The 25,872-nt window shown below is 42.6% G+C and overlaps 1 protein-coding gene across 11 annotated transcripts in view; it reads left to right on the forward strand.

Moving 5' to 3' along the window:
- Window positions 1-25,872, forward strand: part of kirrel3b (kirre like nephrin family adhesion molecule 3b) — a 153,636-nt gene that overhangs the window by 112,944 nt on the left and 14,820 nt on the right. For all 11 annotated transcript variants that reach the window (XM_068585169.1, XM_068585170.1, XM_068585175.1 and 8 more), the window contains 5 exons: window positions 2,806-2,956; window positions 11,583-11,688; window positions 18,754-18,902; window positions 19,076-19,203; window positions 19,689-19,815. In XM_068585169.1, coding sequence (XP_068441270.1) covers window positions 2,806-2,956; window positions 11,583-11,688; window positions 18,754-18,902; window positions 19,076-19,203; window positions 19,689-19,815 — 661 coding nt within the window. The remainder of the gene's footprint in view (window positions 1-2,805; window positions 2,957-11,582; window positions 11,689-18,753; window positions 18,903-19,075; window positions 19,204-19,688; window positions 19,816-25,872) is intronic.

Below are 25,872 nucleotides of genomic sequence, written 5' to 3' on the forward strand. Positions count from 1 at the left end.
GTCAAAGTGAAATGTTAGCTTGAGCAATTGGACATAGATTAAACTCTCAATTACAAACAATTCTCCAAAATCCTTGTTTCTTGCCACCAAACATGATTTGACAATCAGTAACATATTAAAAAATAAGATTGTGTGCTTTTAGTGCCGCTGCTGACCCAGATCCTAGATTACCTATTGTTTGGTTTCCAAAAGTTGAGTTAAAATATCCTTCCTATTGTAGTCCATCCTAAAACAATGTCTAACTTAGCCTTTAGAAGACACATATCAGGAAACATCACTCTTAATCTTGTTTATTCTAGCACATCTATACAATTTAGTGTTGTGGTCATTTTGGTACGTATGTTATAAGCAAATATGTGAATGGAATAAAGGTCCAACGCGGTGCCCGTTTGGGGCTAACGAAGAATTAGCTTGGCTGGCAACACATCAAGTGTTATCCAGTAGATAATCCATTTTGTTCAGCCGTATTTTTTAATTAGTAGATAATCCAGATGGCTTTGTGAAGCCACTGTCTGGTCTTCTACTGACAGGTCACCGTCTTGTTGAATGAACGTTGAGCTTGCCAGTTATAGCTTTAGGTAAAGCTAGCTTAGCTATCGTTGTGTTGTGACAATCTGTCTCGGAAAAAAAAAGCCACAGTGACAAAACAAAGTGTGGCACCACAACATGATTCAAGAAATTGATAATGGCAGAGAGGTGGTGTGAGTCAGCACCGCCCGGACCAAGACTAAAAGCTAGCAAACATTAAACCCACATTTAACAGGTTGTCAGAAAGAGAGTACCACTGGGATGTCCTTGGCGCAGTGTCTGCTAATGCTCACATGAATCAACTTGATAAGCAATAGGTTGACTTATTGACGTGTGTTTTTTGTTTCTTTACCCTGTTTTTGTCCAATTTTAACCTGATGCGACTGTATTCATTGAAAAAAACAACCATTTCCGTCTCAGTCTTACTTACTTTTTCCATTCCTCGCACAGCGTGGTGTAGAGTATTGTTCACATAGGCTCCATGCAGTGATACGAAAATTTATCAATTTGTAATGTAGCATGGTGTTGAATTCTGTTCAGCAGCCAGCCAACCCCCTTTCTAAGATTAATGACTTCCGACAGGTCCACAGCGACGAAGGAAACAATCCTGATTGTGTCAGAAAGGATATTACATTGACATATCCCACGTCTGACAGCTAATGCGTTCTGCTTTAGAAGTGACTCACGCACTATGCATTTTATCACATAGCCCCTCATTTTCAAATGGACTTCACAGGAACATGGATGGCATCTATAATATCCTCATACGTACTAAAATGCTTATTAATACGCAGAAGAAATGTTATTTATTCTCAATCCGATACGACAGATTTTTTTACTGTAAGTTAAGAGGTAGCTTTAGGTATCAAACTATAAAGTGGTTTGATAAAAAGATTTCTTTTGAAGGGTCTTGATGCCGGATTTTACAAGTTCAATGACATTTTAAATATAATATTCTGAATGTGGTATGCTCAAGAGAGGAACACGTAGTTAGATTACAATTTCAGCCTTGTATTAAAGTAGAGAAATGAAGAGATAATTACCACTTTTTTGTACATTGGCAACGAACCTCATTTGACTCTAACGATGAATGGATATTGATTGTGGTACTTGAAAAATATATGCTGCTTAGCTTTTTTCAACTTTGTAAAGAGGCTTACATAAACAGTAATGTACCTTGCTGCGTATCTCGACTTAGTTCATCTTGAACTTTAATCTTGTATTCAAACCTTGCAGAGGTTGGCTTGCACACTGAAATGTTTCCTATACATGTTGAGGCGTGATGTGAATATTTTTCCTGCAAGTAAAGGAAATATCCATGAAGCAATCCATACATTTGTGAGGCTAATCCAAAGGTAGCAGTGCAGTAAAGCAAGTCCCATGAGCTCCCCTTGGTCAACAAAGCACTGCTGTTTCTATTTTCAGAAAACGTTTGACGTTTTCACGATAGCAAAGGGCCTTGTTCTTCAAATGCACAAAGCAGCATTGAGCCTCCTTTAAAGACGTGGCAGGGAAATGCATCTTGACTTTGTGGTTGACCACACTGTGCCCCGTTGCCCACGCAATTTGTTCTAGTCAGTGACTTTGTTCTGCCCCGCGCTGGTTAACATAGACTCCCAGCGCTTTCCCCAGAGCGTTTTGGGGAGAGCGAGAGCTACTGAGAGCTACCAACCGATTCCAGATGGCTTCTACAATGTCGGGCTCAGAGGATGAGCGCAGAAAAGAAGATTGATTTCCTTTGTGGAGTATGACAAGCCATGCACTAGAGCGCAGCTCTCCAGACACACAAAAAGGCGGAAAAAATATCTCCTTTTTTTTTCATATCTATCAGCTTTGCAGTAAAACTACAGGCGAGAGTGTTCTGTGGGACAACATGTGTGTATTTGTGAGTTTGCTGCCGTTTTGTTGTTGTTTTTCCCACTTTTACACCTTCTCCATAGAAGCGCATCTGGTGAACTGTTTGTTACATATCTTGTCTCCGTTGTATATCCTTTAAACACTTTAAAACTTGAATTTGCTATTGAGGATGCAATCCAATATGCATTGGACTTGAAAGTTTTTGTTTTGCATTTGTTGGTGATTACCGCCCAAAATAGAAATAGTTAGAGATTATGTTTATTGATTCTGAAGAAAAGAAATCAAGGTCTAAGCACAGCAATCGATGAGACCAATCAACCAACCGTATGGTAAAGATTTAGAGGCCGAAAAACATCTCAACCTCACAACTGCCTGCGACTTCACTGCCACCTTTACTTAACGCTGCTTCACTCTCTGCAGACTTTGCTCCGGGATGGCAGGAGAGAGAGCACCGTGAGCACGCTCTACCTATCGCCTTCCAACATCGAGACGGGTCAGCAGATCATCTGTAAGGCCTCCAACAAGGCCGTCCCCAACGGCAAGGAGACGAGCGTCACGATTGACATCCAGCGTAAGTCTTCCACTCCTCCCTCTCAGTCTATCTCTCTCTCTCTCTCTTTGTTGCTGTCAGTGTATCTCCCGTCACTCTCACAAGTTTTTATATATATATATATATTTTTTAAGTCCTTCACGAAGCAATCAGTGCAGATGGGGGAAAGAAAGTCTGCGTATAGGATGCATGCCTCAGTATTTGAGGTGTATCTCACATGTAGAGGCGTGAAACTGTCTGCCAGCCATAACATGACTAACACTCCGTAAACATCTAGGATTCATTTTAGGCTCTGATGGATATGTATAATTGCTTTCCATTTTGCTTTTATGCCATGTTGGTGGGTGGATGGATTGATGATGCATCGTTTTTTGGTTTTTTTTGGTTCGCTATGATAGAATATCAAAAGTGCTGTCCATGTAAGGTGAATGGGATTGTCTTTTTTTTTGGTTCAACTATACCTGCCTGCGTTTGCACTATGCACACTGCCTCCACTTCTTTTATATCCGTGCTCTTGCCATCAATCTTTTTGATGAGAGCATGCACAATTCCCCTTCTAAAACAGGCAAAGTAAGCCCAGCGTGTAAAACACATTCAGCCTCAATTGTCAGGGAATCTTTTTTCGATCAAGAACCGTTCACAGTAAGAGAGGGGCTTTGAACAAAGGGATTTTGCATCACTCACGGCCCCTTCAACACCATTAAGTATGACTAATAAAGCAGAAAATGCTATTTAGAGAGGCAATATGACTGACGGCTCCATTCTTTTCATTATGTGCACCACAAGAGGCAAGCATGGCAAGAGCGGGCACGGCACGATCAGGCCAACTCAGGCGCGGGAGTGAAAATGATTAACAGTTGCTAGTGTTTGCAACGCTTGCAGTTTATCCTCGTCATTTATTTTTGTCATGCAGTCAGAGAGCGAAGTCTGCCCACATGTAAACTGATTTGTCACCATGTATAATGATGTGTCTGTGATAAATGCTCGCCATCATAGCATCATCCCCGCTTCTGAATGTATGATTTAACCCTGAAAAATGAGTGCAGCGGATTTCTAATTAGCATTCCGAAATGTGCTCTTTACACAATTACAGCTCCCGACAACATTTTTTCACAGTGTGAGATCAAACTGAGCGACAGCAGAGACTAATTGTCGAGATTCAAGTTGTCTCCCACAAGGCTTAGCCTCGCGTTTCCTCTCTCTCCCGGCCCCCTCCTTTGGACTTGTCAGGTAAAGTGTTCAGCACAGTTCAGCAGAGCCTCCGGAGTTTGTACCACTTTCAAATTAAGCTTCTCCTGAAATGAAACGTGCTGTAATTGAACTTTGATTCATTCGTGTTGGCCATCAATTTGCTTAATTTCAACGCCGCCTTATTCGATTACAAGGTTCTTGGCTCAACAACAGCATCCGAAACGCTGCATGTTAATTTAACAAATACAAAGGAATATAAACTATGATTCAGATGCACACCTTATTTACACCTCGAGCACAAGACTGAACTGTAGTGTTCATGCAGCGAACACTAAATACATGACCGCTGGAGAGACATGTCCTTCATGAGTTCAGATTTAGGCTGAATTGTACAGTTGAGTCGAGTTGAGTCTTTTCAAGGTATTCAGAGGTGAGTCTCCCGTGAATACTCAAATCAATGGCTATCTTTAGCTTTAAGTAAGTTTACGAGGCTGAAATTGTTAGAAATGGATAATTGTGAGGGTGTGAATCTGGAAACCACTTATGAATGCATTGCGCATCGCAAAGAAGAAGTGTAGTGCGAGGCAGTCTTTCTGTGACAATACAAACAGGTGCAGGATGAATAAATGATGCAATACCGGCAGGCAGAACAGTAGCAGATTAAACTTGACCTCCTTCTCTTGAAGGACCAGACCACAGTGTTCTGGATTGGTCCGGCCAATGCGATTGCTCCTCCACACAGGGCAGTGTCGAATGAGGGGGAGGGGGGGGGGGGGTTAACTTCCTGAGTACCAGCCTCAAGCCCAGAATCTTTTAGGTTTTTTAAAATATCTTCAACTTTGTGTCATTCCCCTCCCCCAGTCTCTCTGAACATACACATTCATGTGAACTCCACCTCAGCATAGTGTCACAACCAAAATCCATTGAGGTGGCGGGAGTGAAAATGACTCATCCTCAACATTTGTTGTCTGAAAGATGAAGACAGCTTGAGAATAATTACATAACAAATTGGCAACTAACTATATCTTTTAAAAATTACACGTGGATTTTTGAGGCGATTTATTTTCTCAAAGGGCTTGGAAAACAGTGCAGTCCTCTGCTGTAAAATAGGGAATAAAACTCCTCTGGTGAGCACGGTCCAGACCCCCCGCTATGCTTGGGCTGAGCTCCACCCCTGTGCGGTAGGATCACCAAGTGGTAAATATTGATAAAAAGCTGCTGTTGCCATACAAAGAAGGCAGCACACAAAAGCTGTGTCCTAATTCAGGGGCTGGATCCTTCAAAGGGTGCAACCATGAAGGATCTAGACGGTTGAGAATTTTTAATAATTTCCAAGTGTATCTCAAGGGAATTGTTTTCAAATGTCCTCCAAATGTGTGTTACTTGGATTCCTGAACAGGCCAGGCTTTGTCGGTGTGTTATGACATACACAGTGAGCTGTAAAATGAGCGTACACCTGAACACTACAACACAGCATGGGAAGTTGTACCTTTTAGTCAACTGCTGTATGTTTCTATGTTGTATTGTTTGTTTTATGTTTTTTATATGTTTTTCATGCTTGCTGCATAACAAATGACCCACTAGCGGAACAATTACTGCCTTTAATTGGCTTCATTCAACGACACGGCATCCACAAAGCAAACACATGTCCAAATATTATATTGCCCTGATAACTCCACAGCCAAAACAATGGATATGAAGAGCCCAGTTCTCTTGTAAGACTTCATTTTGATATGTTAATATTCCAATGAATAAAATCCGATTTTAGAAGAAAAAATATTCCATCATCCGAAAAACAAAAATAAAACCACGGCCCCGCACTGTCACACCTGATAAAAGAATATTTTTCACCAAAATCGAACCGTCAGAATCTGTGGCAACATCACTGTTGCTCACTCCTTAAAAACATGATGGGTTCATCTATCGTCAGGCAATAAAAATAAAAAAAAGACCAGAGAAGAGAGCATGGATTAGCTCTCTGGAGCAGAAGGAACAGAACAACAAGCCTCTACTTCGTCTCCTCGCTGTACTTCTCTCCTATTGAGCCTTTCTCAGAGAAGGTGAAAGCCTTCACCCTGCAGGGCAAAGGTTTCTTCAGGTGCTCCATGTCTAGCACTACATGCTGGGTGTTCCCCTTTATATTTGACAGCAAGAAGCAGCTAAAGGTCAGAATTTAACACTGTTTGATAATCGTTGGCATGCTTCTCGCAAAATATTTAGTCGGGCCAGCCCAGATATTAAATATGTTCATAATTAATGGATCCCTGTAATGTTGTACATCCTCAAATAATATTATGGCTTCTGTCATGCAGAGATTGTCCGAGGCTGCTTCTGTGCATCTTAATTCTTAATATATACTTACACTAACGAAGAAGAATTTCCATCAACATATAGACATTTAGTTTAATGTAAAATAATTAATTGACAAAGGAAATCAAACTGAAAAAAAACACAATCTCATTATCTCGGCTGGAGATTGTTGCCAGACCTCGATGACTACATTTTTCACAGATATAAAAATAGTAATTTCAAGCAAATAAAAACTTCCATTTCACGTTCCTTTACATGTCGAGCACCATGTTTTAGTGGTGCTGCAATATGCAGCAGTCCTGCAGGAAAGATGGAGAGATTGATGGTCCTCTGGTGAACAGCTACTCTTACAGGACGCTGTTGAGGGCCCGATACAGTAACTACAACCACTCCTGTGCTTCTACCATCTCATTGAGCGACATGAAAGTCCCTTTGATCCTCGGGGAGAGCTTTTACCATTTTTGGTGAGGGGTACGGAGTCAAAAGTGGAAAGTGCGACTTAAGTACTCTATGGTCCAGTGGGCTAAATTAGATTTGCCTTGCTGAGTTATATGAGCCTTCAAATGTCGTTTAATTTACCTTTTCCTAATCATAAGTAGGAAATTATGAGTCGACAGCAAACGAATACATGGTTAGTGCCTTGCAAATATTTCTCTGACACTGTGTTTGCTCGCTCTGTCTTGAAGATTTAGATTTAATGGATGATGATGCTGTGATATAACTCTCTGTGAGACAAAGAAAATGAGTTACTGTCTCCAAATGATTGTGACACTGAGAATTTACACACTGAATAAATGCTAGTATTTCCAAATGCATGTCTCTTTGTGTGTAAGTCCCAATATTCAAAATTAATAGTCATTTATTTTCTTGCCCAGAGTGTTCAAATTGACCGTATTAGTGAGATAATATTAATGGCATCAAAAGTAATTAAAATCGTCCCAGTCTGTCTGCCCTCCGCAACATTTCGTATTCCACTCACCTCTAAGCCTAGGTGACCTTTTTTCTCTCTCTGCTCCATCCTTACAGCAATCCAAATGAGAGTATTCGAAACGCAACCCGGCACATATAGCGCTGTAGCTTAAACCAGCCTAAAATCCTATGCATTCCACGCCGGTATTTTCTTATATAATCACTTTAATGCTCATGATTTACGTCCACTTCAGCATTTTCCTTGCTTCAGAAGTTTATACAGAGTTATCTGACCAAGGGTTGGACAAATTAGCATCTAAATACAGTATGTACAGGTGATGTTGCCAAAATGAGAGGGATTAAGAGCCAATGGAGGGGATTTAGACCCCTGGATTCAGTTGTCCATACCATCCATTAGCAAACTGTAATTATTGGATAGCTGACGGGTGGCTACCCCCTGATGCTGTTTTCTCCAGCAGCAGGACTTAACTTGCATTTTGCCTTTTCGACTTTGCACACTAAAAACTCGGCTGGCTCCCGGCACAAAAACCACTGCGGTAAAATACGATTCTGATGCCACACTTTCATTCTACCCATCCTCAAATATGTTCTAGTCCAGCTGCATATCTGCAGAGCATTGCCGCACATGGGAAAAAAAAACACACTTTCAAACACGTACTGGGAAATGAATGCGCTAGGGACGAGCAAAGCCAAGGTCCTCCATGTGTTTGCGTTGCAAACAAGCTGAGCTATGTGGGGGGAAATTAATGCCATTTGTTGAGGCTAATTAATGAAGAACATGCAGATGTGCAACTGGGGAGGATTTGTTTTTGGTTCCAGCTACATGTTCTCCCTGCTTGATCAAGCAGTTGATGGTAAATCCAATCCGAGGCAGATGACAGAATTGGAAAGTGGGAGGAAAAGAGTGAAGAATATGGGTGACAGTAAAGGCTCGTACATCTCTGAACGGGAGATAGCAGAACATCTGCCTTCATTAAACTGAGCGAATGTGTTGATGTGCCACGGTTGAATATCTCGTGATCAATATGCTGGACCTCAGGCTCTCAGTCTGCCTGTTCTCCCCTGAAGTACTGCACTCAGCCAGCCACATGACAGTGTGCCCATATTGCTAACGCTACAGAAGCCACGAGCGGATGGCTCGCAAACAGCTTCCCAATCCTTCACAGGCAGCCGCCATTCCTGAAGTTGGGTCCTACCAGAGAACAGCTGGCTATAGTGTGACCCAGAGAGATTGGAAACAGAGCTTTAAGAAAGAGGAAACAACAATTTATGTTGGCACTATCTCCAGGAAACGCAGGGAAGTTGAAAGATTGTTCCAAAAACACCATCTGGTCTCCACTTTGAACTAACTGATCAAAAGCTGTCGGCCAACTATAATACCTCCCCTTCTATTCATCGTGTAGTTTTCATTGGAGCTCCACTATCCCTGTTTCCCTCAACTCATCCGTCCCTCCCCCTCTCGTCCCCTCGTTACTGCATCTCTTGACGAATCGGAGGAATTAACAATCTTGCATTTTGATGTAAGGTTGCGTCAAATGCGCTCGCTCAGCAGCTCATGGACTTCTTTATGAAGTAGGTATCTGTCATATCTGAAAGGTCAAAGGTTAAAGAAGAGACAGCCCTTGATTCCCACCCAAGGCCTTTGGCGGACTTTCGACAGTTGCTCCCATGTCTTTGGTTGTGGTTTTGCAAGGAGATACGACGATCCAAGAAATGGCTAGTCTGACTTAGAAATAGATGTAGTCATCGTGACATTAGCCCTCGTAGAGCGGGACTGAGGTATTTTTTTTTCAGCCTCAGTCATTTGAAAGGAACATTAATTAGAAGCCGGATTGAAAGTAATGAGCATTTGTGCTCTTAGAAGTATCTTGGCGGAGGGACCAGAGAAAAGGGTTGGCAGGATTGAAAACTATAGTATAGGAACACTTTTAGTGTGAAAGGCTTGTGAATTAGCCCCTACAATTAGCTTCTATCAGCACACACACACACACACACGCAAACACCATGTCTGTTAGCACAGACGCCACATCCAGATTTCCCTCGCTCTCTTCTTATATCTGCTTCTCTCTGTACTCGCCAGCTTTTTTTTTTAGCTGGATTTTTATCACCATCTCTACCACCATCACATCTGTCATTTTACCCCTGAGGTTTCTTCTGCAAACGTTTTTGTCCACGCAATTAGCCAGTCGCGATGCTGGAAACACCTACTTTTGCTCAAGGCATGGCTAGGTTTTCTGTTTTATTTTGACACCCACATGCCCTTTCATATGCACACAGCCCCCCCCCCCCCCCCTAAAATACTTGCAAATACCCACAGAGAGAGAGAGTGAGAGATGGCTGCTCAGTACCTGGAGAGACCTGCTGGTTGACTGTGGCCTGCAGTCTTCCAGGATTCACTATGTTGTTGTTATCTTTACTGGCCTGGGGAGAGATGGCACAGGTGGAGCTCATGGATTTGAGAGTGGTGAGGTGGTTGGCAGTGGTGAGGGGGTGGGGGGATAACTGTCTAGGAGGGAAATCTGTCTCCTGATGGGGAATTCGGTGTGTGTGAGTAGGGAGAAATATGGCACCTGGACCACCCCCGTCTCTGGGGCTTTGTGGCAGCTGAGCCGGCGCAGAGCATCTGCACAGCCACAGGGTAAAAAGCAGTTTTCCTACACTTCATGCCCCCGCAAACACACACACACACACACACAAACACACACACACACAGAGAATCACTCTCCGTAACTATACACACTTTTTTCTGGCTTCATTACAGCGATGTTTGTGTGCTTCTTTAATTCTGTGTGGATCTCCGTGCCCATCGCTGCTATTCATCCAAATCCAAACACATTCCCCAGTTAGTACATTAGTATTATTGAAAGCAGAGCAGATAGACTCAGTACACCTTTGAAGCAGATGGCTGCACCAGCATCAAACCCAGAACCAACCATTTCCCAATGTGATTAATCTATTGCCCATGATGCCTCACCAGTATGCCACTGGTACCTCAAATGGCACACAGCTATGACGCTATGAACACTGAAATCACATGGATAACTTTGCAAACTATCGTCTGATTGTACTAAAAATGACATGAGACACATATATATGTGTGCTGAGAGCTGTGTTATGAAGATAATTGGTTCTTGGAGGCAATAAATACTCCATCCACCTAAATTATTCACATTAAAAACACACTTAAAAAAAAACTGTGGGTCAGCTATATGTTTGTTTGATCAATTATCCCTCACTTCATTGGAAGGTTTCTACAAAATAGATCCCAGCCCCCTTGTAGAAAAAGACTTGAAATTAATTCTGCGGGGTAAATAACGGTTTGTTTCACATGGGATGGGATTGATATGGAAATGAACACGTATCTTCAAAAACAAGCCCACCTTTGTCAATTAGGATAAATTAAGTTGTTTATTATATTTGCATAATCTGAACGCTTGTTATTCTAAGAACTGTTTTACGGTTTAATGTACTGTATCAACAAGGTTGTTCGTCGCTTTAATTGCAGTGCCTTGCACCGTGGACTATTCACTGTTTTCAAATTGCCATTTACTGAGACTCATTATCAAGTCAAGTTTGCCTTTGATTTTCTCCTTACAACGCTCTTAATGAATATATGAAAATAAAAATAGCGTGTTCTCTCCCACACCTGTGACATACACTAGTGTTATTCATTAGCTAGGCCTAGACCTCCTAGGTGGGTGGAAAGGAGATAACGATAGGACAGCAAATTATTCAGGAGTAATTGCCTATTTTTTTGGATGAAAATGCTGCCACAAACTGATAAGATGCCACAACTGTTCTAAATGCTGGCGTAGTGTGTCGTAGAATTACCCGAATAAAAATAGTTCTTCCTTGTGGTTTTAAGTGAAACATATTTACCGACAGTACTGTATGTGGTACAGCTACATAAAAGACTTTCACATTTGGAGAATGTAGGTCCCTGAATACAACTGAGAATGTATTTTGCATGTTGGTGTGTTTGGCTGTTTTCTTTTGAGGTTGCATGTTTCCTAAACTATTTATAAGGTGTCTATTTTGTCTTCTCTGCAAAATGTCGGCTATATTGTTTTCTCTCTCTCAGTGGGCCTTAATAAGCCACAGAAAATGTCAAAAACATGGTGTTTGTTTCTGGCATTCACTTCACTACAGGATGTTTGAGTGGGCTGCCAGATCTTTAATTGGTTGTCTTTGTGTCTCCATGTTTTTTTTTTTGTAGATCTCCCACTTGTCAATCTCTCAGTGGAGCCTCAGCCTGTTCTGGAGGGCAACATTGTCAAATTCCACTGCTCTGCAAAGGCCAACCCTCCCGTCACACTCTACAGGTGAGATCATAAAAAAAAAGTGTTTCGAGAGCACACGGATAATGCAGTGAAGGCACAAAAGTTGGTGGTGCAATTAACTTTTAAATGAGGTGTTCTCGGATCAACTATGCTGGTGGATAATGCATTTTCACATCAGGGTTAGGTGGAGCATTAATCATGACCAAGCATTTTCTCATGATGTCATGACACCATTAGAGCTGCCCACAGTTTGGGATGAAGAGCACAAAAACAATGAAACGCTATCCTGCTGATAAAATATAATGAAAACGCAGCACACCTCAGGAAATCATTCGGGAAACCGTGTACACGGCTTTGTTGCACAGCTGCTTGCTTTGTGGTCATATCACCTCCCTTAAACATTAAATGTCCATCAAACTGGAAATATACTGTAATGTTCATGGCATTTTATGAAGCTGTCAAGAGTACAGCTTTTCTGAGATTGGGTTGTGCTCCATAGTACACAGTCGAATGGCAGGTTGTCCCCCAGGGGTCTGCTCTTGTTTTTGTATGTGTGTGTGTTACACTAGTGGTTGGATCGGAGTGAAATGCTGTAAGTTTTAATTCAAGCTCACGCTTTTTTTTTAAATTTCTTTTTAACGATTTCAATGCCCCAAAAATGGGATTTCACATCTTGAGGATAATTTCACAAAACTGACTCATTTAAATAAAATGACCAAGATGCAGAGCTTTAACTGAGAAAAATGTAAATGTTCCAAAATGTATTTTAATCTAATGAAAAACACAGCCGGGGTTACAATAATCACTGCTTTTTCTAAAGTTCAAAATCTAGAGTCTAAAGACAAGCGATTACAGAAACCAAGAGGAAAGAGAAAGAGACCAGCGAGGTTTCCATCCATTATATTTAAATAGAATATGCAGGGGCGGCTGGAGCCCTGGGCGAACATACAAGCTTCACACAGAAAGGCCCGTTTGGCCCGGGAGTCGAACACAGGCCCTTCTCCCTGTGAGCAAATTACGTCGCTCCTGCTTCCAAATAACATGACGTGAACTTCGAGATTTCTTTTCATAACCTCATGGGAGCCTCGTCCATTCTTTAAACATTTTCATTACATGTGATTACAGTCTTTAGAACATGTTTTCCGTTTGGCCATTTTGAAAAAGTTGTGGACAAAACCAAGCAATTTCATTTAAACTTCAAATTGCCACAGCAGAAAATCGAGAAAATGTCAAGGGGATTCTGTTATTCTTTGAAGCTATTGTACAAATAAAACACCTTTCATAGTTTTGCACCAACAGATGGCTGCCAATTTCACACTCCAGCTAACACTACAGACTTTTTACTGTATATAAAAGTATAAAGGTATCACCAGACAGAATGTTGATGACGACCACAGAAATACTCCTCAATACCCAAGAAGTTGCCGGCTTTGCGTCCCAGCTGCTCTGCAAAAGTGAAAGCCTTAATTTCCTGTTCCTCATCAAGATGGAGTTTCTAAACTGCAATTCCTCTCCCCCATTTCCTCTGTTTATTAACGCTGTGTGATAGGCACATTCTCAGCTGTTAGAATCAATTTAGAATCAATCTGTAATTGTGATGAAACAACCGAATGGACAGTAATTATTTTTCATTAAGTCTTGCACGGCCATCTCGAAGTCTAATACTCAAGTGATTTGTCAAGAGATGATTTTCTGTGTGGGAGTTTGTTTTTTGTTTTTTTTAAACTGGCAAAAAATAAATAAAAGGAAAGAAATCGATAGCAAAGAGAATTGGCCGGCTCTGAATCTTGTAATGGTACTGGGAAATGAAATGGATGTACAACACACTCACAGGTGGCAAAACAGATATGTTGCCTTTTTGATGGATTCTGCCCTTTTGAAAAAAAAAAAGAAATGGAGGAGGGAGGGCAGTGATATTGTGGGAAAACAAGGTTTGTATTTGATTGTGTGGGTGCACAGCATAGACAGGACGTCTATTGCACCTGCAAAGGGATTTCACCTCTATTGTTAGGAGACTGGATCAATGCTGGAATCAGACTTCTCCCCGGGGTATCAAGAGCTAAGATGCAATAGCGATTGAGATGACTTTTTCTCTTGACAAACTACAGAGTGAAAAATGCTTGGAGGTTGAAGCTAAAGGAGAGTAAAACTGCTACTTTCCCATTCCCTAATTTCTTCCTTTCTCTATTCTGTCTGGTTCTCTGTCATCGACACAATCCACCGTGGGATTATTAAATAATATCACACGCACTGATAACTTTTGATACTTCGAGGTCATACTCTCCACCACTTCCCCGGTTTCATAGTCTCCCATTTAGATTTATCTGCAATTTACACAAGTGCTTCAGGACTCCCGCGCACCATTGGAGTTCAGGGCATGGCAGGCAGGGGATTTTTTGGCCCTCATAATGCCCCTACAAATTCCCCCTCTATAGAGCAATATCACAGAGGAGAACAGGAAGCTGGTCAAGCAGTGTGGGGCCATTTTTCAGTGCTAATACACTCTGTCTACCCCAGATCAGATACGGCACAAGGACAGAGTAGTTCTTAGACGGATGGCCTCTTTTCCATCCCCGAGAGAGTCATCCATTCCCAATGTGCAGTGTGCCACTTTGCCATCCTCCAATTCAACGGACACTCGAGACACAGACCCAGGATAGCGGGGGGGGCACTAGTCAAAGGCATGGGGCCTTCTGCTACCCCGCAACTCCTTGTGATTGCCACACTGGTTCAATCAATCTTACTTTTGAACGTGAATATGGAAATAAAAAGATACCTGAACATTTTGCCAGAACACAGCTCAAGGGGGTGAGTGAAGAGGGAGGAAGTCAGGGGATCGGAGAGGCTTTGGAGTGGAGGCGGTCGTTGGAAGAGAAGATGAAAGTGGTGCTGAAAGTGTGAAAGAAGTAAGAGTAATGGGCATGCGTTTCCATCGGCACTCAGGGAATCAACACCCTCTGAGAGGGAAAGACGAGTGGGTCGGAACATCTTCATTACTGTTGATAATGGTGGGAGGGCTAACTGGCAGACATCACAATCACTCAACCCCCGGCTGATGAAGACACAGAGGGTTTCCTCAGATCCAAACAAGAAGCCACCAGAGAGAAGGGGAAGAATAACAAACAAAGCAAATCAGGTCCCCGGTCGGCACACGCAACCCTGCACAGAGCGACAAACAAAACCCCGTCCTTTGCATGTCGCGGCAGCAAATAGCATTCCAATCCTCCCCACGCGAATATTCTCAGTGTTGTTGTTATTACCGCTGGATTGTCAGTTTGCTTCTGTCTGGCACGACAATCACTGTACCTTCCCTCTTTGCCATCCTTGGATGTGGCTAATTGATACATGCCACTGTCTGTTTTTTTGGACAAGACTATCATTCGCTCCGGTGTTATCGGCGCTGCTGTCACAAAGACAACCAAATGGCCGCATGCTGTTGTGGCTGGTAAATATATCATATTGTTATTCATCCTCAATGCTGCTCAGTGTTTATGGTCCACGTCTCTTCTGCTCCTCTTGCCCCCTGCGCAGGCTGTCTGTTCACTGCTGCCACAGACTGGAATGAATGTGTGATGCTGTCACCAATATGCAAATTAGTGCATGATGTAATTTCACGACTTTTAGCGGCTAATGGACCAAGTGTTAGTTACTGTCCTTGAACACTGCATTTATTTCCCACTGACCTCATATCCTCTTTGATACCTAGGGATATAGCTACCAGGGGGAATAAAAGTTATCTTCTTCTTGTTCTGGTTGGGCGATTGTTGACGCACATCCTCTGTCCTTTGTGTTACTTTATAATGAGAAGCACTTTTTGGGGTTATTCCTATTTTCCTCCTTAGGTTTTATTTATATAGTCCACATGGCACAGTCTGACAGATAGTATAGACATATAATTTCATACATGTACTTCAGTTCCTTTTGCAAAACATGAAATAGCTCTGTAATTTATGTCCATGTCAAATTGACAGCACGTTATAACTAAACCTGAGACTTCAATAGTCATTACTTTCAATATGCATGTATGGGAGAATGGAAGGGCACCGCGCTGGGCTGTTAACCGTGCTGGGAATAACCGTGGGGCCTGATTTACTGTGGCTCTTGATGCCGATGGCCCAGATACCTGCCTAAGTGAATTGTTGCTGGTTTATTGCCTTAATCACATTCAGCAAATACAAAAAATCCCCCCCCTCCGCTCTCCTCTTCCAAGTCTCCCTCATCCTCTGCTTCCATCAACGGCCGGCCTGTTTATCTGTATAACCGTGTTAGCTTACGGACCCACGTGCATGTGAAAACATACACTTTGCACACACCTGCGTTTGCACACACAGACGCACACCAGAGACAGTCGAGCGTACAGGGTTCGCACCGTTTGTCTGAATCAAATCCCTGAATAGGATAAAGCAGTGTAAAGTGACTCAGCTATTGAGTGAGCCTGCGCTGGCCCTTCTCCTCTCCCAAAGGGAATGCAGGTGTCTGTGTTACCCTGGGCCTGCTATGTTTAGACACGAGTCTTGGACAAGGCCCAGCACACCAACAGAGCTCCCATGCTCCCTGCGGACGACAGCATTCTGTCTCTGCTCCTTCTAACACCGTCAAGGGCTCCCAAACCTGGCAGCCACAAGCTCATCTCGGGAGCAGCCGGCTGCCCGAACATCTGTCCTCAACCCCGTTGCAACTCCTACAGTGTATGAGCTGGCGGAGTGTCGCTGGAAACAGTGTCTCACTGATACATATGCATCCTGGTTGTCGTTATCATAATCGTTAGAACATCACAGCCATTGCAGGTGCACGACAGAGCGGGTTCTCCTAGAGCAGCGTTTCTCAACCTTTTCTACAGCCGCGGCACAGTTTCTATGATAAAAAAAAAATCTCGAGTCACACCAACGACAAAAAAAGTTACAAAATGTCACATTGGAGCGTAACACTGCATATGTGGTAGGTCATTTGTGCGCTACCTACTGGCAGGAAAGAGTATTTAATTACTAGACATGCCACTATATTGCTCAGACGCTCAACAATGGCACATTATTTGCGGCCACTAAATAATGTTATTTTGGACCGATCAAGTGAAATTGGACATTTTCCCACGGCACACCTGACTATCTCTCATGGCACACTGGTGTGGCCGCGGCACACTGGTTGAAAATCACTGTCCTAAAGGTGCCTCTCGAAGCGGTTTCTGGGTCTTTTGATCTTATCACACGGTCTTCAGACATCTTTTTTTTTTTTTTCGATCCTTTTTCCGCCTTTTCTGAACACGCTATTTGCGATGTGATTGAAAGCTTCAGAATGGCCACTAAAGTGACCCTTAGAGGTGAGATTGTTTTTCAGCTGCTGTTTTCAAGAGCAAGAATGAGCTTTCAAACTCCACCTTTAAGCCAACGTGAAAGAAAAGTCTTCAAAGAGCTTCGAACAAAATAGAAATTGAAACATCGACAATTCTTTGAAAATTGTGATAATTCAATCCGATGATGTTGTATGACCAGCACTCTACGACGGCCCCTAATAGCACCGCAAGGATCGATTGCTTCGTTGCTGATGACTGAACTCGGTGAAACTCATTACCGGTTGTAATTTGCATCGCGATCATCGGCGCCATCTTCGTCGTTGTCGTCATCGCCGTCGTCAACATCATCCTTCCCTTCGATCTACCTCATCATCATTATCATCGTTATCACAATAATCCTCCTTATTGTCTTCAGCGTGATTACCACAACCGCCGTCAGTATAATTAATGCAATCGTCATCATCTTTATCATCATCGTCGAAGGGACGTTCACAATGACATTCATATCCGCAGACGCACAAGTATGAACATCAACAGTCATCATCATTACCGTAATCCTTTCCATATTAGTTTAACCTTTTTAATATGTTTCTCACACAAGACTATTGGGGATATGAGAGTGAGACTTTCATATCGGATCAGTCTTTTCCGAGGCTACCTCGGGTGTGCATCTGTTCATGCTCGTCGACACACAGACACGACACCATGACCACTACCGGTTATGTTAAAGGCCAGACGGGCCAAAAACACACGTCTGCCCTATTTTTTTTGAAACATTTTTGGAAACACAGGTGTTGCGGAGCTCTCAGCTGTAGTTCCACGCGGACAAAACCCTGGAAAGATCTACAGCTGGGGGAGAGAGAGAAAAAAGGCGCAAAACAATCCCATGAAGGCCAATTAGAATTCTGCTTCACTTCGCTTACTGATTGAATGAGGTAATCTGTTCTCATTTAAATGATAGCATTTCAGTCAAGCATGGGACCAGCTTAGTCATGGAAAACAAATGAGTTCCCTACCCCGCGAAAACGGCTCCTAGCACTGGCAGGAATATAAAACGGAAAGGGAGAGAGAGAGAGAGAGAGAGAGAGGCACCGGTTCCATTGTCATTGTTTCCATTTGCCACATCAGCATGCAGCCACGTCTCCATTGTGGAGGTTGGCAGCCTCTTAGATGCGTGATGCATTGTATCTCCCACAGCAGTGTCTAAATTTCCCAAAGAGATCGGCGGACGCCATCGCTTCACTTTTATAAATGGGCCTTGTCTGTTGTAGCAGCGGAGAGCCATCCACACCACGCCGAGCGAGACACCGCTGCCCGTGACATCATGAAAAGTCTCACCCAAACACGTACTCTGTGTCTGTGTCCCCGTCGCAGAAGCTATCACTCACAAACACAAGCAGATGTTCTTTATGTGATCCCGCGTCAATTTATTAACATCAGCTGTTGTGTGTAATACAGTACGCGTCAACCGACGTCTTCATAGGTGGGGGCGCAACCCATTTGTCATTCTGTGATTTGTTTTTCTTAGCTGGCACTCTGTGCCGCTCTCTCTGCCTGCCGTAATGAGGAACGTGCTGTCTGCTCCGAGTCACCGGGGAGCTTGTCACAGCATGGAGGGCTGCCACAAAAATATGCTGAAGCCAGCACCGAAAACCTTCCCTAGAATGATGATTTATTCACACAAAAGAGTGCTATTGACATAAGGAGGTGTGAAAACCTGTCTTAATGCCTTTTCCCCCTCTTTCCTTCATTCCCCCCTCCCCCCTCCCCCGTTTCTCACCGTCTCGCATCGCTCCGCCTTCTAATCCTCTCACCAGGTGGGCCAAAGGAGGAAGCATCATCAAGGAGGTCTTCGGAGACACGTATGAGGTCATTGTGGACCACTCCTTCTTTACAGAACCCGTTTCCTGCGTGGTCACCAACCCTCTCGGCAGCACCAACATCAGCCGCAATGTTGACGTCTACTGTGAGTGGCTCCTTGAGCGATATTGCACACCTTCCAATAATGCCAGCAACAATGCATGGATTTTGACTCTCTTGTGTGTTTGGAGAGTGACCTCCAAGAGCAGTCACGCACCACCACGGCTGATGGTTAATTATGGATGTTTTGTAGAAAGTCAATCATGTTTATTTCAACAGTCGGTCCTCGCATGGCTGCGGAGCCTCAGTCCTTGCAAGTGGATCTTGGATCTGACGCTGTGTTCAACTGTGCCTGGACTGGAAATCCCTCTCTTACCATCGTGTGGATGAAGAGGGGATCTGGAGTGGTGAGTATATTGACTTGCACTGCCACACATCCAGTCACATACTGCGCCTCACAGTAGTTTCAAGGCTGCGTTTCTCTGATAAAGCGTGTTTGAGACATGGTGTGGTTCTAGCACCTCCATGGCTTATATGTACTACCATGAGTCCATGGTATATATCCTGAAATGCCTATTAAACCTAAAATCTGGAGGCCATTACAGTCCCAGCCCCTCGGTGACCCGTTCTCACATGAGATCTGTTGATCTGAACCACAAAAATTTAGACTCATTCCACCTTTCCTTTCGTCAACATCAAAGACCAAAGCCAACGGCTTTTACTCCACTGAGCTCAGACCCTAAATTGGATTTTAATAATTGACGAGAGGTGCCCTTTAAGGTATTAAATGGTGCCTTTCTTTCTCCCCATAACACGGCCTTGTTGCGATCTCAAATGCAAAGGTGCCTTTGCTCTAACTGCATTAGATCATCTTTGACTTTTTCTGCCGCAGGTTCTTAGCAATGAAAACCTCCTGACACTGAAATCCGTGAGACAGGAGGATGCTGGGAAATATGTTTGTCGTGCCGTGGTCCCGCGTGTAGGAGCAGGGGAGAAGGAGGTTTCTCTCACTGTCAATGGTAAGCTGTATTATTGATATATATATTTCACACAGACAGGCTCAGATGCACACCTACAAAGTTGTCAAATGCATACACACGCAAGCGTGAATCTTAAGGTCTGGGGTCAACGCCGACAAAAAGAAAGCAATTTGTCACAAGAGTCAGACTCCTGCCTCCTCCGTGGTTTTCAAAAGCCTCCCATCTGTAAAGTTCCAACAGAATGTGCGGCTTTCTTTCTCGCCTGTACTTTATTTATTTGTTTGTATTTTTTATAGTCTCGCAGTTGGAGTCTTTGAGACACGGTTCATTTTACCAGACGAACGTGCTAACACAACACAAGACCTCACACACACACACACACACACACACACAGCACGAGGATGTGGCACATAGCGTGCACATGCAAATTAATTTCCCTGCCAAACAAAGCCATTTCATCACCTGTCATCATGGTGAAGCCTCTAAGTAGAAAAAGCAATAAATATAGACTTAGTCTTTTCAAGATACGGTCACACATTTCATAAACAGGTGAAATGTACTTAAATGCTAATTATATTCTGCATGAGGCACAGGGAAGCTGCCTTTTCTGAGGCACAGACTTCCTAATGAATTCCAGCCTTGGTGGGGGACCTGGCAACTCTCAAACAAATGACTTCATTATAAGCGCTTGATATTCAGGGCGCATGCTTCAATGTGGCAGAGGTTCTTGGTTGTGGGATTTACATGTGTCTTATTTTCCCGGCGTCCATCTGAAAGAAACCTGGGCCAAAAACAAAAACAAGAGAGGGTTTTAGGAAGCTGGAGAAAGGATGCCGAGTCGATGCTGACAGTGTATTATTGCATATTTAGAAAGCATACAAAGGAGTTTGCCTGTAAGCAACAGTGCTGCTGATTTGGGGATGAAAGATACATCAAGTAGCAAACAGTGTGTGTAAAGATTTTTTTTTTTCAACATCCGACGTTAGCTTTGCATATCAGAGGGAATGGGATACCAGTATTCCCTCCAGCACAAGATCAGAACCGTGACTTTCTATGAACTGCAATGGGCCCCCTCCATCTTAAGCAGAAATTCAGTAGAAATCCAGGCGTGAGAGGCGTAAAAAACACAAAATCATGACTAATTCTATTGTCTCCCATTCTGTTGAACCTATACTGGCATCCTTTCTGCATCCTTTATGTGTTTAACAGAATACATAACATCCAATGGAGCAGTTTATTTTGATGCATCTCAGTTCTGCTCATGTAACGTTAAAGAATGTGTTGCTCTACAGAACGACGCCATGAGAGAAAGAAGATGGATAGCTTTAATAAAGATTATACCGTAACACAACTCCGAGCACTGGGAAACATACAACAAAAGCTGAAATGGCATGTTTAGTGTCTGCAGATTTCAAACAAGCAAGCTCTAGATGTCTTCCAGTCTTTTTTTTCCCCCTTCCATTTGCTTATATCCCTCATTTCTTTTGCGTCTTGTACCTTCCTGCCTGAATTGGTATTTGACATTCAAGAGCCTCCTTCCTTTTTACCCTTTTGAATAATTGAAATTCATCTCCTTTTTTTCCCTCTTTTTTCCCAAACCACATGAGGAATCTTGAGTCATTTCTTACCCGATCCTTGAGGCGAATCAGATTGTAAAATTTGTGAAAGTGCAAACACTGCGGTTGAAGTGGTGGCGGGTGGGTAAGGGGGGGGGGGGCTCTCTCCTGAGCTTCATTGATTGTCCTATGCCACTGTCTCAACTGCAGATGAATGTGAGCACTCCTGATACCTCTCATCAGCCTATAAACCCTACATCACTGGCACTCAGCAGAACTCAATTGTCTCTGGCAGTGAATAGCCAACATCACGGATGGGCGAGCATTTGGGGAGGACGACCATGATACAGCAAATATCGGGCAACGCTGTGCATATTCAGAGCATTCGCGACTTGACGGCGTCTGCTGCACATTTAAATGTTCCTCTGCTGTTTGTCTTCCCTGCAGTTATCCCCCGACTCCTTAATGCCATCATTTAAATTACATGTGTTTGTAATTTGTCATTGCCTCGGTCTCTCATCTTTGCCATTGTGTGTCAGTGGCTCCCACTGTGGCATCCCACATAGACATGAGGATTCCAGCTTTCCCTGGGGAAGAATGTCATTTAATTTTAATCAAACAGCCAGCAGCGGAGGCAGTTTGTGTTTAAGTCACTAATGGATACATAATGCTTACTCCAGTCAAACATTTCCAGAATGGTAAAGCTCCTCAGCATTTTAACACGTGGCCGTCAAGTGGCCACCTCATATGAGGGCGCTGCACGTCCATGCGTGTGATTATTTATGCAGAATGCATGGATTTTACAGTCCTGCAGAGGTTGGAAATGAGAGAACTTATCTGACATGGTTGAAAGGCTTCAGCTTGTGTACACTTAAGGACCATATATTCATGCAAAACATATTCATTAATATATCCACAAGCCTCGAGTAGATCTGCAGTTTGTGTTTGGCAGAGCAGTATATATATATATATATATATATATATATATATATATATATATATATATATGGGCGGCCTAGGGAGAGATAGCCCATTACCACTAAGAGAGAAGGAGGGCCGGGAAAATCCCTCAACATCCCACGGAGCAACGGGTTGTTATGGATCTTCTTGTTCTGCTGTTCCTCTTTCGAGACAGCCTTTAAGTGCCTCGTTAATTAGCATTCAAGCCTTTTTAAAACTGACAAAATGCAATTTTTTTAAGGAGACAACAGTATTCAAAATGCAGCACATTTTATCTGACCAGCTAAATTTCAATATATATATATATATTTAGTCCAAACTCACAGAGGCTCCATCCCCTATGGGCGATACTCTCCGACAATCATAAGCATGAGTTTGCCCACTGAATATTTGCTCACCCCACAGTGCATAATGCAGCACTCGTCGCAGCTCAACATCCCGTTCTCTTGATGTAACGGGGAGTTGCCCGCTCGCTGCCAATGACAAATGGAGTTTCTCAGAGTTCCACCAAATCCCCACTAAAGGATGCAGCCGTGTCGATCACACGAGTATGAGCGATCAGAGCCAGTGGCACGGCGCTGTTTCAATTCATGAACGGCTTTGGATGAAATATTTGCACATCTTCTGTAAGAACTTTGCATCTATTTGTAGTTTTGTCTTCCCCTAGTGGTCATGTGCTGGTGCAACCAACTGAGAAAGTTGCTCCCTTCAAAAGTTTCAAATTCAGATAAAGTGTTACTTGTGGCTGGAGAGCGACATGGTTTTAGTTCCTGGTCTTCTGTTTTGCGTTATTACTGTAAATGTATTTCACAGTGACAGTATGGCTCACTATGCATGCAGAAAAGGTGATGCGGTGAGGCTGTCAGAGAGTTCGAGGTAGGAAAGTGTGTATTCCTGCAGAAGCTAAACGTGACGACTGCCTCAGCTGAACAATTAGAGATGAAGCTGAAATTATTTGCGATTGTGACTTTATAACCACTCTGACTCGCTTACTGGTAATGTATAAAGATGAACTAAAATAGCAGAATATTAGTCTAATATAAGCAGTAATGATTATTCCAGTCGTATAGATATGGTCTTATATACGTTTATATAGCTGTAGATATCAAGCATTTTCATAACAACTCACTCACTAACCATGTGAATATGTGTATAGTTTAGACTGAAAAATAAATAAAAGTCTATCAACGTATAGAGCTTATTCAAAATCACCACTGCTGCATTACTCTTATGGAAGTCATCTGGCTATGAGTACTGAGTAACATATCAACGTCTCTCGAATGAATATACTACTCCAAAAGCTGAAGTTGGTATATTAAATTTGATATTGTTCAAATATTTTTTTTTAAAGAGCTGTCTCTGGTTTGCAGCTTCAACACAGAGACAGAATCTCCTCACTCTGGGTTTCTCCCAGAGGAAAATACAGTCACCAGGGACCAAACCAGACGTTTTGTTTGCTTTCAGTTTGCCCTGTAGCTGTTTTATGCTCTCTTTAATCACAAAAAAACAACAGAAAAATAAAACAAGCGGCATGAGGTAGCGAGGAAATGTCAAGCTTTTTTTTTCCCCAAGCGGATGCCTCATTTTTTGGAGTAAATGTAAGCCCTGGCCTTTTGACACCCACACGGATATTGTGTAACCACATAGCAATGTCCACTCCAGAGTTAACACCTCCTCAAATGAGTGAGTGAGACATTGTGCCCAACATTTTAAATTACCTCCCCTGCTGCTAACATTGATGTTGTAGTGCCACCCACCTTCCCGCTACCAATGTGTTTGTGCTCTGATCACATAGTGTGCGTAGCAAACAACGTACTCACACACAAACTCACACATACTTTCAACCCAGCCTGAGCCTGGGAGATAAAGCTATCTAATTATATTCCTCATTTGCAGCTCTGATCCATAGAATAGATCCTTCCCAGCCACTACCACAGTGTTAGCCGCCTGTTAGCAATTGATCTCGCTGTGTGTTGATAGCTGAAGCAAGCCCATACAAGCCACGTCTACTAGTCACAAGTTAAAGGGATAGTCTGGGTGTTTTGAAGAGGAAATACTTGTCCAACAGTGTATTTCCAACAGTAGACAGCGGTCGGCATGCCCTCAGTTTTTTATAAGCAGGGGTACTAGCATGGCAGCAAAGTAATGTACTACTGTGGACAGGGGCAGCAGAAAAAATGTTTTTTGACGGCAAAAAGTTTAGTTTATGTTTAGAATTTCTTTCCCAAACTGAACTGCAAGTGAAACCTATCCATGTGGTTTGGTTAACGGACACCAGTGGCTTTGAAGAGAGTGAGATAATACGTTTGAATTTGAGATCAATTCCATGTGCTGTTCCCAGTACCATATCATAGCAGTGAAAGTATTCTAAATAGGTGGCTAAAATAAGTATTACTGCTGCCTCTGCCCACAGCAGTATATTGCTTTGCTCTTGTGACGATACTGCTCGTTTCTCCAAACTGGAGGCGTGCAGACCGCCGTCAACTAGGTCGTACACGATGGATAGTCAGATCATACTAATCCATTTCAAAACACCCACTATCCCTTTAGCACATGAACACACAAATGTCCTTCCATGCACTATAGCACATGCGTGTATACAAACATCCTCACTCCATGTTGACGAACCAGTAAAAGAAGGTGAATGGCTTTTAATATGTATTTCTTAAATGTACAGCATTGATTCTGCAGCAGTAGCTTCCAGCTCCCTCCAGTAGCGTACCAAGACGCCATCTGGCAAAGTCTCATTAAAATGCTAATTCATTTTAATAAGAGACAGGTAATAAACTGCAATTATGTAGCGTCAGAGAGATGGCAGAGCGCGGGAATTTGAGGGAAGTTGGCTCACTAATCAAGAAGCTGCGTCACTTGCCACCCCCTCAAAACCACATTTTTAATCTTAACCATTGCCAGAGATGTGCTTCAATGGATGGTTTGGGTACTTATCCATAGTCAAGCGTTACCGACAGTTCATCCCAGTCGGAACGCCCACTGTTTGGAGTATTGTAAATATCGGTGTCCCTGCTTTATCCTGCTGTCAGACAGCGTTGAACTGAAAATTAAACTAATATAGGCTGTCTTGAAAGCCACTAGACTCCATTACTACAGTGTTGATAACTTTCAAATGAGAGCAACTCAAGATTCATAGCATTTATGTATACCTCTCAACAGTGACAGCTCAGCCACTGGTTCACAGCTAACGGTGCTGAGAGAGCTAACGGTGTTTACCCGAGGGGGTACTAGAGGGTGATATCAGAACATGTACAGTAACATACAAACATTATAAGGTAAATAAACACAAAATATTGTGTATATATATATATATATACATATATATATATATATATATATATATATATATATATATATATATATATATATATATATATATATATACATATATATATATATCAAGATCAGAACAATACATTGAACAAAATATAAAACACCACACACGTACAGTACATTCTCATGTAGTTTAAATCAGCTGTCTTAATACCAGTCTTATTAAAATAATAGTATATATCAAAAACTGTTATTTTGCATCTAATTTAACATTAATGAAATACATTGCTTTTCG

This window comes from Clinocottus analis, unplaced genomic scaffold (assembly GCF_023055335.1).
Source record: "Clinocottus analis isolate CAN_PGR_092001 unplaced genomic scaffold, fCliAna1.0.p SCAF_2, whole genome shotgun sequence".
NCBI classification, from domain to species: domain Eukaryota; kingdom Metazoa; phylum Chordata; class Actinopteri; order Perciformes; family Cottidae; genus Clinocottus; species Clinocottus analis.